We start from the raw sequence: 16,145 nt of genomic DNA, 5'->3' as shown, positions 1-16,145 counted from the left end.
TGTTTTACTTTAAATTGGTTGAAATTATTATATTATTTTTAAGTGACAATTTCCGCTTTTTGTTCACTTTTTTGAATTAAAATTCGGTTTCAATCGGAAGATGATAACGTTCCAAACATGATATTAATCCTTATCCAAATAAATAATTTTATAATCAAGATAGATTATGTACCTGTAAATTTCTTTTTTAATTATTCAAATTGGAAATAACGTATAGAAGTTACGACTAGTAGGAAAAATGCCGCTGTGTAAGCCCATTGAACCTATACATATATATGTACAATGTACACATATATATTACGCCTTATGTACTACATGATTAAAGTACTCATTAATACCCAACCTACTTAATATATATATATATTTTTAAATATTATAATAAACTCCAAACAATGCAAGAGTGATAATAAAAATAATAATAACGGATCACATACATTTATTATATAAAAATTTAAATTTACAGTACGCGTACTGACGTTGAGTTTCCACGAGTAAGGGAGAAGTAGCGGGGATGCGTCCCCCGCATCCCAACGTCGCCCAGCCTAACCATCAGTCGCCCCTAAGTCGCAGGTTTGGTAGCATTATCCGCACAGTATTCCAGAAATATTTACGTAAACTTGCACGTATGCGGCAAACTTGTCCAAATCACCATGCTTTGTAACGCGGCTATAGACTTTTGGGCGGTTCGCAAAAAAAATAATTTATCGGTTATAAAGCGCCACAAATTGGCTGCCGGCTTGGTGTTGTTTTCACTCGTCGGGGTGCTATCGGCTCAGTCGTTTCCTGTTGAGAAGATATCTGTCGGTAAGTATAATAAGTTTATTTACATATTTGTTTTTTTTCAAATTTTCGTAACCTCGTGTTTGGTATTTTCTAACCTATTTCTTTGTTTACTGTCACACGGTACGTAAAATAATGAATCCGTCACAGCTTTTATTCGCTTGAACTATTTTACTTCTATCCCTTTCGCGCGCTACGCTTCTGAGCGGTTAAATGGTATATCATATTACTCTTTCTAACGCAAAGTTCTCTCTCTCTTTCGTAAGCTCTCGTGAAACCAAGTGTGATAACAGGCTTTTGATCGTCCGCTTCAAAATGTTTGCCATCCAAAAGCTCTTTCATTTTTCGAATGTCCATTTTCAACTGATAATTTTTTAAGCGGCTTTTATGCTACTCGATTTAGTGGTTATGAATGAAAAAAATACAATGTGACTCTACTATTCCAAAAATAAATAAAAAGTTTTTTTTTTTTAATATTTACTTGGTTCAACGGTTATCGATTTATCAGGTTATCATTGACTATCATTAGTATGCATCTATCCAAATTAGGTCGCAATTTTTTTTATTTACATTTTATCATGAAAATATAGCGTCCATTAGAAACCTGAAGAAAACTGATGCGAATCTAACCTAGCATCGGCGCCGTACTGACTTGTCTTATTTCAACATGGCGCACGAATATTAGGGTTACAAGAATATTGAGAAAATTCACAATTAGTAAACTATTTAATAGTGCATGGTAGGTTCAAAGGTTTCTTGTACTCATCTTATGTCAATTTATAATTTATTAAATTATCTTAACAAAGTTGAGGCATGCGCTGTAGTCCTTTAGATTTGCGCATGCGCTATTGTTAAGTTCTGTGCAAGTGTGGAAAATATAAGATGGTTAAATAAAGCACAAAAAAGTATTTGCCATTTCGTTGCAATTTTTTAAATTTTTGCAATTCTCTTTATTTTTTTTATAGTTCACCGACATTTAGAAGAAACGTCTGTTTTAGTAATTTGAAAAAAATCTGCCATAATACTCTTAATCAAATATATTTTGTACTATATACTAAAATTTTTAATGAAGTTGTTACTTTTTCTCTTGAGAAAGCTTTACTGAATTGCGTAAAGCTGAATTGTCTTTTTATAGCAAATGCAGCAATTATAAACATAATTTTTAAAATAATTATAAAGAACAACATATATTGTAAATAGTTTAATAGTTCTTTCAACCTCATTAAGCAACACTCAGTATATTAAGGAATGTATAGACATGTGCTGGAAAGTTGCCTATTAGAGAAACTTTATACAATGCCAGTATGTTGCGTTATAATGTTGGTCGCTGTCCTTTTAAAGTTTCCTAACAGCCTTTCAATGTACCACTCAGACCTCCTCTTACATAGGACAGAGTGTTTCAAAGCATAGACCCACCAAAGTGCTCCAGTGCAGGATAAATAAAAAAAAAAAAAAAAAATATACTACGACAATACACACATCGCCATCTAGCCCAAAAGTAAGCGTAGCTTGTGTTATGGGTACTAAGATGACTGATGAATAATTACATTCATGGAACATGAATGTTTTTCAGTGTCTGGGTGTGGGTCACACAAACATTGTCCAGTTGTGGGAATCGAACCCACGGCCTTGGCTCAGAAAGCAGGGTCGCTGCCTACTGCGCCAATCGGCCGTCAAATGGAGATGGAGGGCTTTAACATTTACTATCACATCATAACTACTCATCATACTATCATCAGTAACATACAAAAGTCCAGTGAACAAAAGGTCTCTCCCGACGGGAAAGGTTTGCTTATACGATAAACGATTTTTTCTCTTATTCGACTCGTTCAACACCTGCGGGAAGAGTAGGTGGGGATCTGCCTTCACCATGCGGCATAATACTATCAAATATCAATAGTGATTAAAGTTATCACATATTAGTCAAGCGGATAAAAATCTTTGTTATTTTATCCTTTGATTAGAAAGGTACTCGTAGCAAGTTTAGAAGCTGTATGAAGAATTTGGCACGTAATAAAAATCTGAATATAATAAAATCAAGTTCGATTTTCCATGTAATGAATTGGACCCGATCAAAATGTATTAAAAAAAAAATATTTCACTAAAATTGCAATCTCAGCTGGCGGTAACATGTTGCAGTCTAAAATGCTTAAGGGCTATGGCAGTGATTATAAACCCATAATTGGTTCCTACGAGGCATGGTACCGGAACGTTTAATCGCTTGTGAGCAGGTCTTTGTGTTTAACTAGCCTTGAACCTCGAGCCTAGAACGTGAGCTTCCCTCCTAAAATGCTTACTATTGCGCCAAAGAGGTCGCCGATATAGGCCCTACATAAGTTAGTAGCATACACATACACAAAACGTATGTGGTCGGACAGACGCTGCCGTTTTAGTTGTAGTTAATTAAATCACTTCGTTTGTATAAAGTATCGAGGGTGTCTGAAATATTAGATTTGCTGGCTCGCAAATGTTGAGACGTATTCAAGTATCGTGATATTGGAACTACAAAGTAAACTGTACCCAATCCAACTTGCATTAAGGTTTAAGATTCTCCACACTTCTACAGCTAGCCTTTGTAGTGAACGTTAGTAAAAATCAATATTGTAGGAATACAACTACAAAACGATAGCCCGTGACTTCGTCCGCGTTTAAATTGGGTTCTTAAAAATCCTTTATTTTCCTGGAACAAAAGTATCTTATGGCCGTTTCTAAGATACAAACAGTTTCTATGATTTAATTCTCAATTTAAAGAGAAAGTAAATAAATAAGACGAAAAATAAAGATAGAAGGGTGCAAATTTAGGGTACCGTGTATTTTCAACGCCAAAATATAAAAAAAAGTGTGGTCTAAAGAATAAAAATAAAATATTATGAAAATTAATGAATTTGCTATTCATATTCCGCGAAAAGCAGAAGAATTTGTGGTCCTAATTTGTTCAATCTCAAAGCACTATAAAGATTGAAGAAATTATAAATATATAAAAAAATTATAGCAAATTTAGCATAATTTTCGTAATATATAAAAGAGTTCCGCAAAGCAATGCCTGCTTCTATCCAATAAAAAAATTTTTTTTTTTCCTAAGCCCTCCTTTACCCTTAGAGGTATGAAAAAACTTACATCCTATTCTCAGACCTACCAAAGTTACACAATAAATTTCACAAGAATCTGTCAAATTGGAGAATACTAGAGTAAAATAATCTAGAAAGGAAATAACCAGAGAAAAAATGAACGTGACGTACACTACTTACGAAGCGCACTTACCTAGAAAATGCCTATTTGTTCCTATTCGAAAGTAATTATAGATGTGGTAAACGTTAGCTCGAAAGGTAATGCAGATCTTGTCGGCAGGTAAAAGAAACGAGGCAGCAAAGATTAACTTGCCCGTACGATGCGATTATAGAAACTCATTACGCAATAATTGACCGTGTAGAACTATAAATGGGTGCAATAAATATTCATAATTATTATCACTTTCAAAGTTATATGCATCCATCTTGTCACCGATCGTGATGTTTTCACTTATAAGTACTAGCTTCTTTGGGCATTGACATATTGAAAAGCTAATAGTTAATAATTCTCAATTATCTGCCAATCTACGCTAAAGTCCGACCTTGAGATCCAGTCCTAAGCACGACGTTGGTTTATTTATATGCTAGTAGGGACTAAGATTAACATACTAACAATGTGGAGCCATTTTTTTCACACTTCAAACAAGGAAGTGGTTATATTTCAATCATTTCTCCGATAATTGTGGAACGATTTTTATAATAAACACTAAAAAAATTTTTTATCACCGCTTAAGGAAAAAGGAAATGAAGTTTTCCCTTAATATTGTCACTGGTTATTTGTAACTTTACTATTCAAACTATATAGCTGATGGAAAGCTTTGATAAAAGTATTTATATAATAATAGCTTTGAAAAAACCAGAGGTTCTTACTAAATGCGTCTCTAAGCCGCAACGGAATACGTATCGGCGCGGTGGTCAACTCTCTTAAATTGTAGTGGAAAGAAAACCGACTAAATAGCTGGAATGGATGGCTGGATACAGGATCTATAAAGGCCGAAAAAGGAATGGAGAGAATCCAATGGAGATTGGAGCGTTGAAATCCCTAGAAACCTATATCAAGCACGTCAAACATAGGTTAAAGCAGGCATCATTATCATCATCATCATATCAACCCATTTAGATTACGGGTTAAGGTCGTAGTCCACCACGCTGGCCCAGTGTGGATTGGTGGACTCCACACACCTTTGAGAACATTATGTTCACACCTTTTTGAACTCTCAGGCATGCTGGTTTCCTACTCAGTATACCACTAAAAATAACAGTAGGTACAAAGCTAGCCATGATGGTTACGATACTCACAGACTCATATGCGGACGAAGTCGCTAGGGTGAGCTAGCAATAATAATTCTCGACTAATAATCAGGTAGGCCATCAGCATTCTCGATCAATTAATACTATAAAAAGACTCGCATCTGTGGATTCACCCGAGACTTTTTTTTTCAAATTTGCTGAACGTTGGGGCATCGCATTCGATTAACGTCCGTTGTCAGCTCTAAACCACCCCACACTTGTTATGCAAGGTGTATTTATTTATAGTATGAGTTTGATGACCTAGGTGCGACAGATGTTGCGAACCTACTAACACGATGTTCAATGCACAATCATGTCTGCATTCATCATTTAATTACATATTAATGCAATTAATTGCACTAATCCTTGCTTATAATATAAATACGAGTGTGTTTGTTTGTTTGGTAATTTATAACTTATGTTCAGCTTGAACTTAGAATAAAGACGAGGATAGGATGCTAGGATAATTTTTATGCGGTGAGATGATGCTTTTTTTAGTTCAAACATTGACGTTTTGTTGCAACCAGATCTCATTGTGATGATGAGAAAGCGCGCATCCCTCGAAGCTACTTATTATATCCTTGGTTTTACGGAACCCATATTATAGGTACCTAGAAGGATACGGATAGGATAAGAAGAAACTGGTAAGAACATTCTAGATGAATTTGAGTTTTAGGAGCTGAGAAACGAAGCACTTCTTCCATCAGTATAGCAAAGTTAGTTTATTTTACACTCCGGTACAGTACAGTACTGATCAGACGAGGCGCTATTTGTGACATTTAGAAATTATCGCCTACTCAGAAAGTCAGATATTCTCGTACTATTGCAAAAGCCAGGAGAAGTCCCATAAGCAGGTATCTGCCTTGCTCCTTCAACCAGAGATTTGGCGAGAGATCTGGCGACAGGAAAAATACAAGCGCCTCTCTTCGGGCCTATCTCCTGGCGTGATGTCTATTCTGGTATGGGAATAACTTGTCCTGCTGGTGAGTTTTTCACCTCTGGGGAACACCTTGCGATGCTATAAGTGAGAAGTCCCGGATTCATTTCCCGGTGGGGTAATTCAGGAATTTATATTTTCTGATATTTTCTGGTCATAGCGGGAGACTTCGATCATGGCTAGTGGCTACCAGTAAGATATTCTGCCAAGTGGTTTAGCACGCTGTTACAATAAGGGTCTACGTTATCTGTTACGTCTGTTTAAAACAACTGCCATAGCCCTAACAGGTTAGCCCGCTACCATTGTCAGATGACATCATCACTAACCACCAGGTCAGATTGCAGCCAATGCCAACCGACTTGTAAAAGCATGTTGTACCACACAAACGCGCCTGTTTCCATTCCCCACCTGCTTCAGTCTATCGGGTCTTTCAACATAATACCAGCTTATGAAGAACAGCAAGAATAGTCTAATCACGCGTTTTTAATATAGTTGTATCCGTCCCTTTGTACGAAGTAACCGATTTCAAGTATCAAGTGGGACTACAGGAATTCACAGTAGTTTTTTTACCCCGTATGCGACAGAAAATAATTGTATAAAAGCGCCATTCCAAACAAAATGTTGTGCACCGCGCGAGGGCTAACCGCAGGGTGTATGCGGATCGCATTTCTTGTTTTATAAGGGCATAATATCTAAAACACACACTACAGCATGCTAAAAGACTTTTTCAATTTTCATTTTAAACACACATAAGTTTTGTTTGCTGTAATTCTTTAAAGCATTAAAGTACCTAAATCATCACCGTCATATCAACCCGGCGCACTACATGGGTCTCCTTCTACATTGAGAAGGGGTTTACGTACAGTCACACAAGTCAAAGTGTAACTGGGCGTAACACACAGTTGTGAAGACATAATTGTGGCATCTTTTTAATATATCTACAAGACTTTTAGAAGCTTGGAAGATTGCAATTTCATCATCACCATCATCTTCATATCAACCCATTACCGGCCAGCTGTGGGTCACTCCCACAATGATAAGGGGTTAAGGCCGTAGTCCACCACGCTGGCCTAGTGCGGATTGGTCGACTCCAATATTATATAGATTGCGATTTAAGGATAACCATTGGCTGTAATCGCATCCAGTTGTATGAGATGATGCAGTCTAAGATGTAAGTGGGCTAACCATTCAAGAATATGGCAGTTATATTAAAACCGTTTCAAGTAAATTGCTATGCGATACCGTACTGCAACTTTAAATCGTTTGGCGGAACGGCTTTGTCGATAGTATGGTAACTTTTTTTTCTATTCTTTTATAGCTGTAACTCGGCAATCTGTCTTGAGACATTGGACCGTTCGTTTGTGGGTTAAGTATGGTATCTAGTCACAGCTCTCCAGACCAGAGAAAATTCTGTAATCATACAATCCGCCGGAGAATGAACGCGGGACTTTACATTTCCACTATCTTACATTATCCAATAGCAGGTTTATTGCCTTAAGGCAATAAACCTGCTATTGGATAGAAACAGGCGTTACTTTGCGGAATTCCATGATATATTATTAAAATTAAGCTTAATTTGCTATACTCCGTATAAAGCAGTAGAATCTGAATGTAATTAACAATTTTTTCAATCCTTATACTCCACACCAAACAGATCTTCAGCAATGTACCCACTACGCACGTTCCGCCGGAGCATCCTCAGGAGATGTTGACTTTACAATGAATTGTTAAGTGAAAAATTCGCCAAATATAAAAAGCGACACCTTTTATACTTTTCTTACCCCACCTTATCTAAGCCCTTACACCAAATTAGTACCTCTGAATATTTTCACGTCTTCGTATGTGTATATGTTCACCTCTGAGTATGAGTTTATATCTAATAATTTGATAATTTTAGGGCTATCATAGCAATATATATATGTTGCTTTAATCCCGATGGATTACATCAGTAGTTAAGTGCAATCATTTATTACGGCGTTTAATGTTATTTGCACACTTCAGTCAATAGTGCGCGTATAATAAAACAATGATTGCTCATTAAGTAACATCCCGTAGCGAATCAACGTTATTTCCTACTATGGCGAGACTTCAATTAATTCGCATAATATAACTTTATTTATATATATATATCACAAATACCATATTGATTACTAGTAACAAATACCATATTGACACTTATATAATTCGGAAAAGGTGCTTCAATTTTATAATATCCCTAAGATAAACCTACGCATATTATAATCGAAAGTGTGTTTTTAAATTTTTTGTTCGCTTTTTAATACTCCCCATGATTAAAATTTATTTTTCGGGGCGTACGGAAGGGGCTTCCGGCTATGATTAGGTATCCGGTTTGCCAATATTAACATAAGATACGTGAACCTTTAATTTTTAATTACTTCTTCAGATAAAGCGGGTGCCACCGCGTGGAACATCTAGTTAACTGTTTTAAATTCAAATTTAATATTCCTTTATTTTAAGTAGCACTTTTGAAACGTCAAGTATGGTCTGTCACCAAACCACCGGTTCGAAAGGCAGAGGCAGATTCTACCGGGAAGAAGTCTGCAAGAAACTCAGCAATTGCTCTTTCCCAACGTCATTTTACAATCAATGTTCTATCTTGTGTGAGATGAAAATGGAGTGGCTTGCTTCCAAGCAACATTGTCGTTAAAAATTCATCAATAGTATAGTAACCTCAATGTATTAAATGTGTTTAATACATTCTTTAAACTTATGTCAAGGTGAATCTCATTTTACCCGCGGAATCATGTTATGTTAGCATATACTAAGCCCCACAAAGGCTGTCTGCAATTTTCTAAGATGTTATGCTGAAAATACCTATTTTTCTCCGTCTCAAGTAAGTCGATTGTTTATATCCACTTTTTTAATGCTAATAAATATTAGCATTAAAAAAGTGGATATAAATTGTGGATATAAAGTGGACAAAAATTAAATTATTATAAATATGTTTTGAAGCTACAACGTCTGTAAACAGTCCAATCTTTCTGACTGCATTGGCAGCTTAGATTATAACAAGAGTTGTCTGGCTTCACGGAAGATCAGCGCTGTGTCTTTAACAGGCACTGCAAACCATTTTGGAAGCACACCGTTTCTATAATTGTTGTGTAGACTATAAGTTGTACTTTAATTCTACTGTGTGTATATTTAAATAAAAGTTTTTTCTTTCTTTCTTATTTCTTTCTAAAGAGAAATGAAGTAGAGCATCTTCTGGACTTAGTGGCACGACGAGGAAAGACAATTCCTTCTCGTGCCTCAGGTGAACGAGTTGGTGGCAAGACGAGGACGAAGCGAAAAACTTTTAAAATTATGTATGGCTTAGCACCAAAACCGATAAAGAAGAAACTTTGCATTACGTTGAGAAGATCTAACGATACCTTCTAAATTATGAAAACCTTAAACGTTTTCTTTCTCAAATAAATAAATGCGGACGAAGTCTTAGGCAACATAACAAGTAATTATATAAAAGTTTTATTGAACTTAATTCAAAATTCAAAATTCAAAATTCATTTATTTCAAGTAGGCCTAATATAAGCACTTTTGAAACGTCAAGTCTGCCTGTTTGTAGTGATTCTACCACCGGTTCGGAAGGCAGATTCTACCGAGAAGAAGCCGGCAAGAAACTCAGCAGTTGCTCTTTTCCAACATCAACAATTTACATTTTGCATTTTAACATTCATTTTTCTATCTTGTGAGAGCTGAAAGCGGAGCCGGATGCTTCCAAGCAACCTTGTCATTAAACTTAAAAAGAAATAACAACGAAAACAAGCCTTCCCACGTTTAAATTATATTATTTTAAAGACCGTTATTTTCTATTTTGAGCAATCAATTTTATTTGATATTTCACTAAGATGAGTTAATGAAACAACACCTACACTGAAAATATCTAAATATTTTGTCATACTACTCTAGATTCGGGATATCTGTAGGATTTATTGAAATCCTTTATTTCTACCTTGTGACTTATAATTGTTGTTAGCTAAAGTTATACTGACCCCAGTATGTTCAAGATTTAAAATTCGATGATACAATTGCATCAACGGTACTTCATTACCACTCGGATAATAGCAGTATGCCAACTCATTACGTACTCGTAATAATGTGTCGAAAATTCGTGTTATTAACGTAAATTCTTGTTCATATGCAATGTATATGCTGAACGTATGCAAGTTTCCATAGAAATGATACAAATGCAAAAATGAAGTCTGTTTGCTTTTAGTTGCATAAGTAAAGACCGGTGCAGTATATGAGGCTGGTATAAATACTGCACCAGTCCTATGAAATTTGTCACATGCCACATTTGCCAGCTAGTATCCCGTGAATGAAACACTTCATGATTACTGGCCCACATTAGGCCACAGGTCTCCTCCATGATAGAGAAGGCGATAATCTGTAACCAAATGCAGATTGCAGTAGATAGTTGCAGGTAACAGACCTCTTCCTGGGAATTACTACCAAGATGTTTATTTCTGCTGCTAAGCAGCATTGTTGCAATGCTGTGTTCCGGTCTGAAGGGTGTACGTGCCGTGTAATTAGCGGTACATGAGGCTTCAAAATTCTAATTCAAATTCAAAATTTCTTTATTCATGTAGGCCTATCACAGGCACTTATGAAGCGTTCATACATATTTGTTTACATAATTGTAAGGGGATGGTGATAACTTCGTTCGCCAACTTAAATCTAAAGCTACGAGGGTTCCACACGCGCCCTAGTCTAAGAAGAGCCCACAACAAACTTTGCCGGGTATTTTTTTTTTGTTATCACCATCTTCCAGTAAATTTATATTAAGCTATGAAGCTAGAGCAATTCACACCCAAGCTTTTTTATCGTTTAAGTAATCCTTCATATCTACGCCTCAGGTTAATGGACACAGGGCAACACGTTGCAGGACGTGTTCTTTGCATACCCGCGGAGTGCGGAGTGTTACTCTGTTTATGGTTAAAAAAAAAACAATTATTAGCTCTTGGCCGAAAAGAAGATTAATATGCCGAGGCATTTAAGCAAGGTCATCATCATCTTTATCAACTCGTATAGGGTCTGCTCTTTAAAGCTTTGGGGGTTTAGGAATCCACCGCGCTAGCCAACAGATTGCTAAACTCCTAACGCCTTTAAGAACATTTTGGTGAGCACACACTCATAACGATTCCCCCTTTATGTTTCCCTTCACCTTTATATAGCGTAATATTTAATTGGGTAGCAATTCAAAGGGGCAATAGCGCCAGCGTTTTTTCATTTTTCATTGGTTAATACGAACTTAGATAAAAAAGGAAAAACTGCGCACCGTAGAACGAACAGGGTCCGGAACAAGGAAAACTCTTGCCTTACTTTTGCTAACTTCAAATCGTACACTAGGAGCACTGAACTAAAAATCTGAGTGGGATATGTTGCATTACGTTGACGAGTTAAATGAACAACCTAGGTACTGTGACTGTATTTACATAGCAAATCAGCCGATTAATTGGCTCATCGGCTGTGCGAGTGAGTGAGCATTTAGCCGCAAACTGCATTCTGCTCACAGAGTGTGATGACTGGCACTGTGTAGACTGGCCGTAAAAGATCTCCTATTTTTAAATTAAAATTATGCTTCTTTAAGCACCTTATAAAAATCATATGAGAGTGTTTATTTATATTTTGTCTATTTTTTAACTCAGTTCAAAATTATAGGGTTGCTTAAAAGATTGCGTAATACTATTATATTTTTTACTAGCTTATGCCTGCGACTTCATCCTCGTTTTTTTTAGGTTTTTAAATAATCTCGTAAACCCGGGCTTCAATTTATGCAATGTCTCTTTCCAGGATGAAGCTATATCTGTGCAAAATTATCTCTAGATCACTCTTGCTGCTTAGCCATTTAATAATAACACTGTTTTGACCAATAGGAAACTGTATTGTAGTAATCGTTAAATTAGGAGTCAAAATCATAATCATTTTTAAAGGTTTAGGCAGTAGTGTATCACGCTGGCCAATTGCGGATTGGTAGACTTCACACGCCGTTGAGAACATTATGGAGAACTCACAGGCATGCAGGTTTCCTCACGATTTTTTCCTTCACCGTTTAAAGCAAGTGATATTTAAATTATAATTTCAGATTAAGTTTAATCTTCTCTCGTGTTGATCGCAGTGGTTTTAGAAGTCCCGGGTTTTACTGGCAGTAGCAATTTTATTTCTGCATTTTTACTGCGGGAATTTATAATGTCTTCATTTTTACTGGTCTTGTCTGGAAGAACACTTCGGCAGTGGCGGGTTATTGCCATAACGACTAAGGTTAGTGTCCATTAAACGCAAGAACGCCTAATTCAAAGGCCTAGTTTTTAGGTGATGCCTAGAGACAAAAACGTTTCACCAATTCTTAAATGGTGATTAACGCCTCCTGGATGAAAGTAACGACACCGATTTAGCGGTGCGTAAATTTTATGGAATTTGTAAATATTTGATGGATTTAAAAAATATTAATTCATCCTTAAACTGAATAGTATGACAATACAAACACAAAATACGTCAACTTGTGGCAATAATCATAAATAAGTTCGGGTATCTTCTATATACTTATATATAAATCTATAGAATTTTTTACGGTTGTTCCGTTAAAACTATTAAACTATACATCCGACAAATTGAATTGAAATTTTGCATCCATTTGGAGGATACATTGACTTAATGGATAGGCTAACTTTTTTATAAGTGTTAAATCTCCGAAGTGTATAGCGAGGGCGTTAATGATTAGAAAAAATCATATAAACTAAATTTTGAATTTTAACTCTTTTAGACATGAAATTTGGACAAAATTTTTTGGGCTATGTCAGGAGTAAACAAGAATATATTGAATAAAGTTTAAATCACAAAATCGGTTACGGGGGTGCTTATAAAAAAAAAAATTAAAATTTTATACTAAAATTCCCACAGACTTAAAATTTAATAAAAGTTTCATGTTTGTTAAATTAAGATCACTTACTATCAGATTTCGAAAAATTTTTGCCCTAGAGAAGATTGTGGAGGCGTTTTAATTATTTATATAATTATAATTGTTGATAACATCCAAAAGGTTTTTTTATAGTAATAAATGATGGACATCTTTAGTGCTATAACTCATACCTATATATATAAAAATGTTATGTTGGATTGTGTACGCTTCCAAAACTCAAAAAGTTCTGCAATGATCGGGCTGAAATTTTAGCATGATATATAATACGCATCAAGGATTGCTTTTAACTATTTTTCTCAACCATTCAATCACAATGTGGCACAGCGAAGCGTGGCAGGGTACAACTAGTATATATATATATGACTTGATAGGAATGTGTGAATGGTAAATATGTGTCTAAGAATCTCCTTAGATTAGGAGTTACTATGGTTCGTCGTTAGTAAAACGGTCATAAGAGTTGTTGACACATAAACATCGATTAGGGATAAGAACAGATTGGCACCTTGTTGGAAGTGATGATACTAAAATTGGTAGCATCTCCTGCATCATCACTTCGAACCAGGTTCCATTGCAGTCAAGGGCCGCGATAAAAAGAAATAAAAAAAACTTGCCATCGAACAAAAAAACTCAGACAAAAGTCAACGGCAGACTAAACGTAGACTACGGTGGTACGCTATAGAATTTCCCTCCCTTCCGGAATATTGCGAAATTCTTTCACATAAACTACAGACATCAAAAAAGTTCGCAAAAAAATACCTCACCACCTTTACGTTACTTTGAGCAAAGTTTGTCGTTCCCTGGAATGAACTGTGTACATACATGTACATGATACAGCGGATTCTCGACTCGCAATTTGTCGATATACCGGTGAGTTGAATAACTTTTAGAGTATTCGTTACAAAGTTTTCGATGTGAGTTAGTCCCGTTTTATTCGTTGAACTGCAACTCTTGCCCATAGCTTTGATACATTTACATTTAAATTCCAACTACTTTGAAGCCATATATTTTAATCCCTCTGTAGGTTTTCTTACTAAGAAGGTAAAAACTTAAAAAAAATTGTCATCACACTCAATAGTTATTGCCTACGACGAGGTATTCGGAATAATTATTAATATTCTTTATTGCAAAGGGGACGACAAAACTTGCAATTTGGGTTTAATATTTATCTAGACACCCTCTTCTATAGGCAAATTGTTCTCGCCGTCATTATTAAATTCAAAGAAAGTTTTTACTTCCAAATGATCAAGTTTATATTACAGCAAAGCGATAGTTCAAAGAAGCACGTTTTTTTAGAAACCCGCAATAACTCAGTACCAACATTATAAACAAACTTTCTTAGTTGTTCAATTCTAATTGATTTCTATACTTTATTCCAAGATGCGTAAGTTTGACTTGCACTTGATTGGTTTAACTTTATTCATTTAGCACCAAATATTAAAACACACACACAAAAACAAGACATGATCTAGGATCACTTTTCTAAAAAAAATCTTCTAGGAGCCTCCGGAGTAAAAATACAATTCACCCGCTAATATCACAATAGTGAAAAGTATAAAATTGTTCAAGTGATTAATTAAGCTAGACAAAGTGGGTACTAAGACGCTTAACCCAGGAATATTACCGTGGCTCAAACAGTCCCCATTGGTTTGGAATGAGCAAATCCTTTATAATATTTCTCTATTAAAAGCCTAGATTTTAGTTTCCCATTTATTTCATCTTAAAAGTTTCGAACTAAATAACGACGCAAAATGTACTTGACAGTGCAGACTTTACTTTTAAGTTCACGAATGTAGTTATCGCCATCACTACTCACTGCTATGTTAACATTTTGTATGTAATCAACGCATTAAAAGTGCCATCTATGTGCCTATTTGAATAGAGAAATATTTGACTTTGACTTTGACTTAGATTTTCTGGTAGTAGTAATTCAGGCAGGTTCTAATATAGGTCGCGTATCCGTTATACACTCGTAGGGTCCTAGCCGCAGATCTGAAGTTGCAACGGCCGGGGCATGTAGCTCGGATAATCGTTGGTCACTGGTGTCCTAGGATACTGCAGGGCAGTAGTTCCGCACCAGTAAAAGCAGCGTTAGTAAACCTTTGACTAGATACAGAGACAACATCAAGCGGCACATGGCAGTTTAACTTCGTATAGAAGACCTTTGTCTGGGTGTATATTTATTCGCATTAATTTAAGAATAGCAGGGAATGGCTACAAGATATTTTGACGTGGACTGAACGTCCAAAGCGGCAAGGAATAAAATAACATTTTAGATCGGAAATTAACAGCGAACTTCCGTGATGCCGCCGGGTTAGAAGTATAAAATATGATATTATGTCGAAAAATATTCACATAAATACAATAAAATTGCTTGCTGATGTGAAAATTGTTTTGCCCGGAGGTCATGTTAATTACTGTCCTATAAAAAAGGTTGAGGGATATTGGAAAATTCAAAATACAAAATGCCATTTACAAAACAGAACCACTCAAAAGAGGTTTTATTGAATCCGTTTTGAATCTTTTCGCAACATATTAATTGAGGGAAATTTTTGAAAACTTTTCACTATTGCGTAGATCTTTTAGATAAAGTATCATCAAACGCATAAACATAAGTTTCACGTGATAATATCTCTAAATGATTAAAGATATTATCACATAAAACTTAACTCACATTCGGGACGCTTCAGGGCAGGGTCAGGGTCAGAATTACATACAGACTCTTTATCGCGCGCTGAATGACTCTGGGCGTCCTTATGAGGCACATAGTTAGCGACAGTTTGTTGTGGCGTAATAAATTATACACCGATAGTTATCTGACCGCAATCCGTAACCTGGCATTAGTTACAATTGAGGCAATTAATCATACTAATGAACGATTATCAGCATATTTCAGCTATTAATAATAACCTGAATTAACAGAGCGTATTATTATTGTAATCGACTAGCTCGATTCGTCACTGCACTACATCTGTTTACTTGCCTTTACCTTCGTAAAATATAGACTCAAATACTCATGTCAAGTAGTCTAAAAGACTTCTTGCGTTGATCTCTTGATCTCTTTGAGGCGACTCGATGGATATCACAGAAGGAGGCATCACTGATACCCTTATATATATATATACTTTCTCCGAGA

General features: G+C 35.8%; 1 protein-coding gene across 1 annotated transcript in view; it reads left to right on the top strand.

Annotated features, from left to right (window-relative positions):
- The first annotated feature begins 650 nt into the window (after positions 1-650).
- The window catches only part of LOC120636241 (glutamate receptor 1-like), a 204,876-nt gene continuing 189,381 nt past the window's right edge, over positions 651-16,145 (top strand). The window contains exon 1 of the mRNA XM_039907619.1: positions 651-804. Coding sequence (XP_039763553.1) covers positions 651-804 — 154 coding nt within the window. The remainder of the gene's footprint in view (positions 805-16,145) is intronic.

This window comes from Pararge aegeria, chromosome Z (assembly GCF_905163445.1).
Source record: "Pararge aegeria chromosome Z, ilParAegt1.1, whole genome shotgun sequence".
In the NCBI taxonomy this organism is placed as follows: domain Eukaryota; kingdom Metazoa; phylum Arthropoda; class Insecta; order Lepidoptera; family Nymphalidae; genus Pararge; species Pararge aegeria.
Note: the sequence above shows the minus strand (reverse complement) of the source record. Positions and strands in the feature narration are given on the sequence as shown.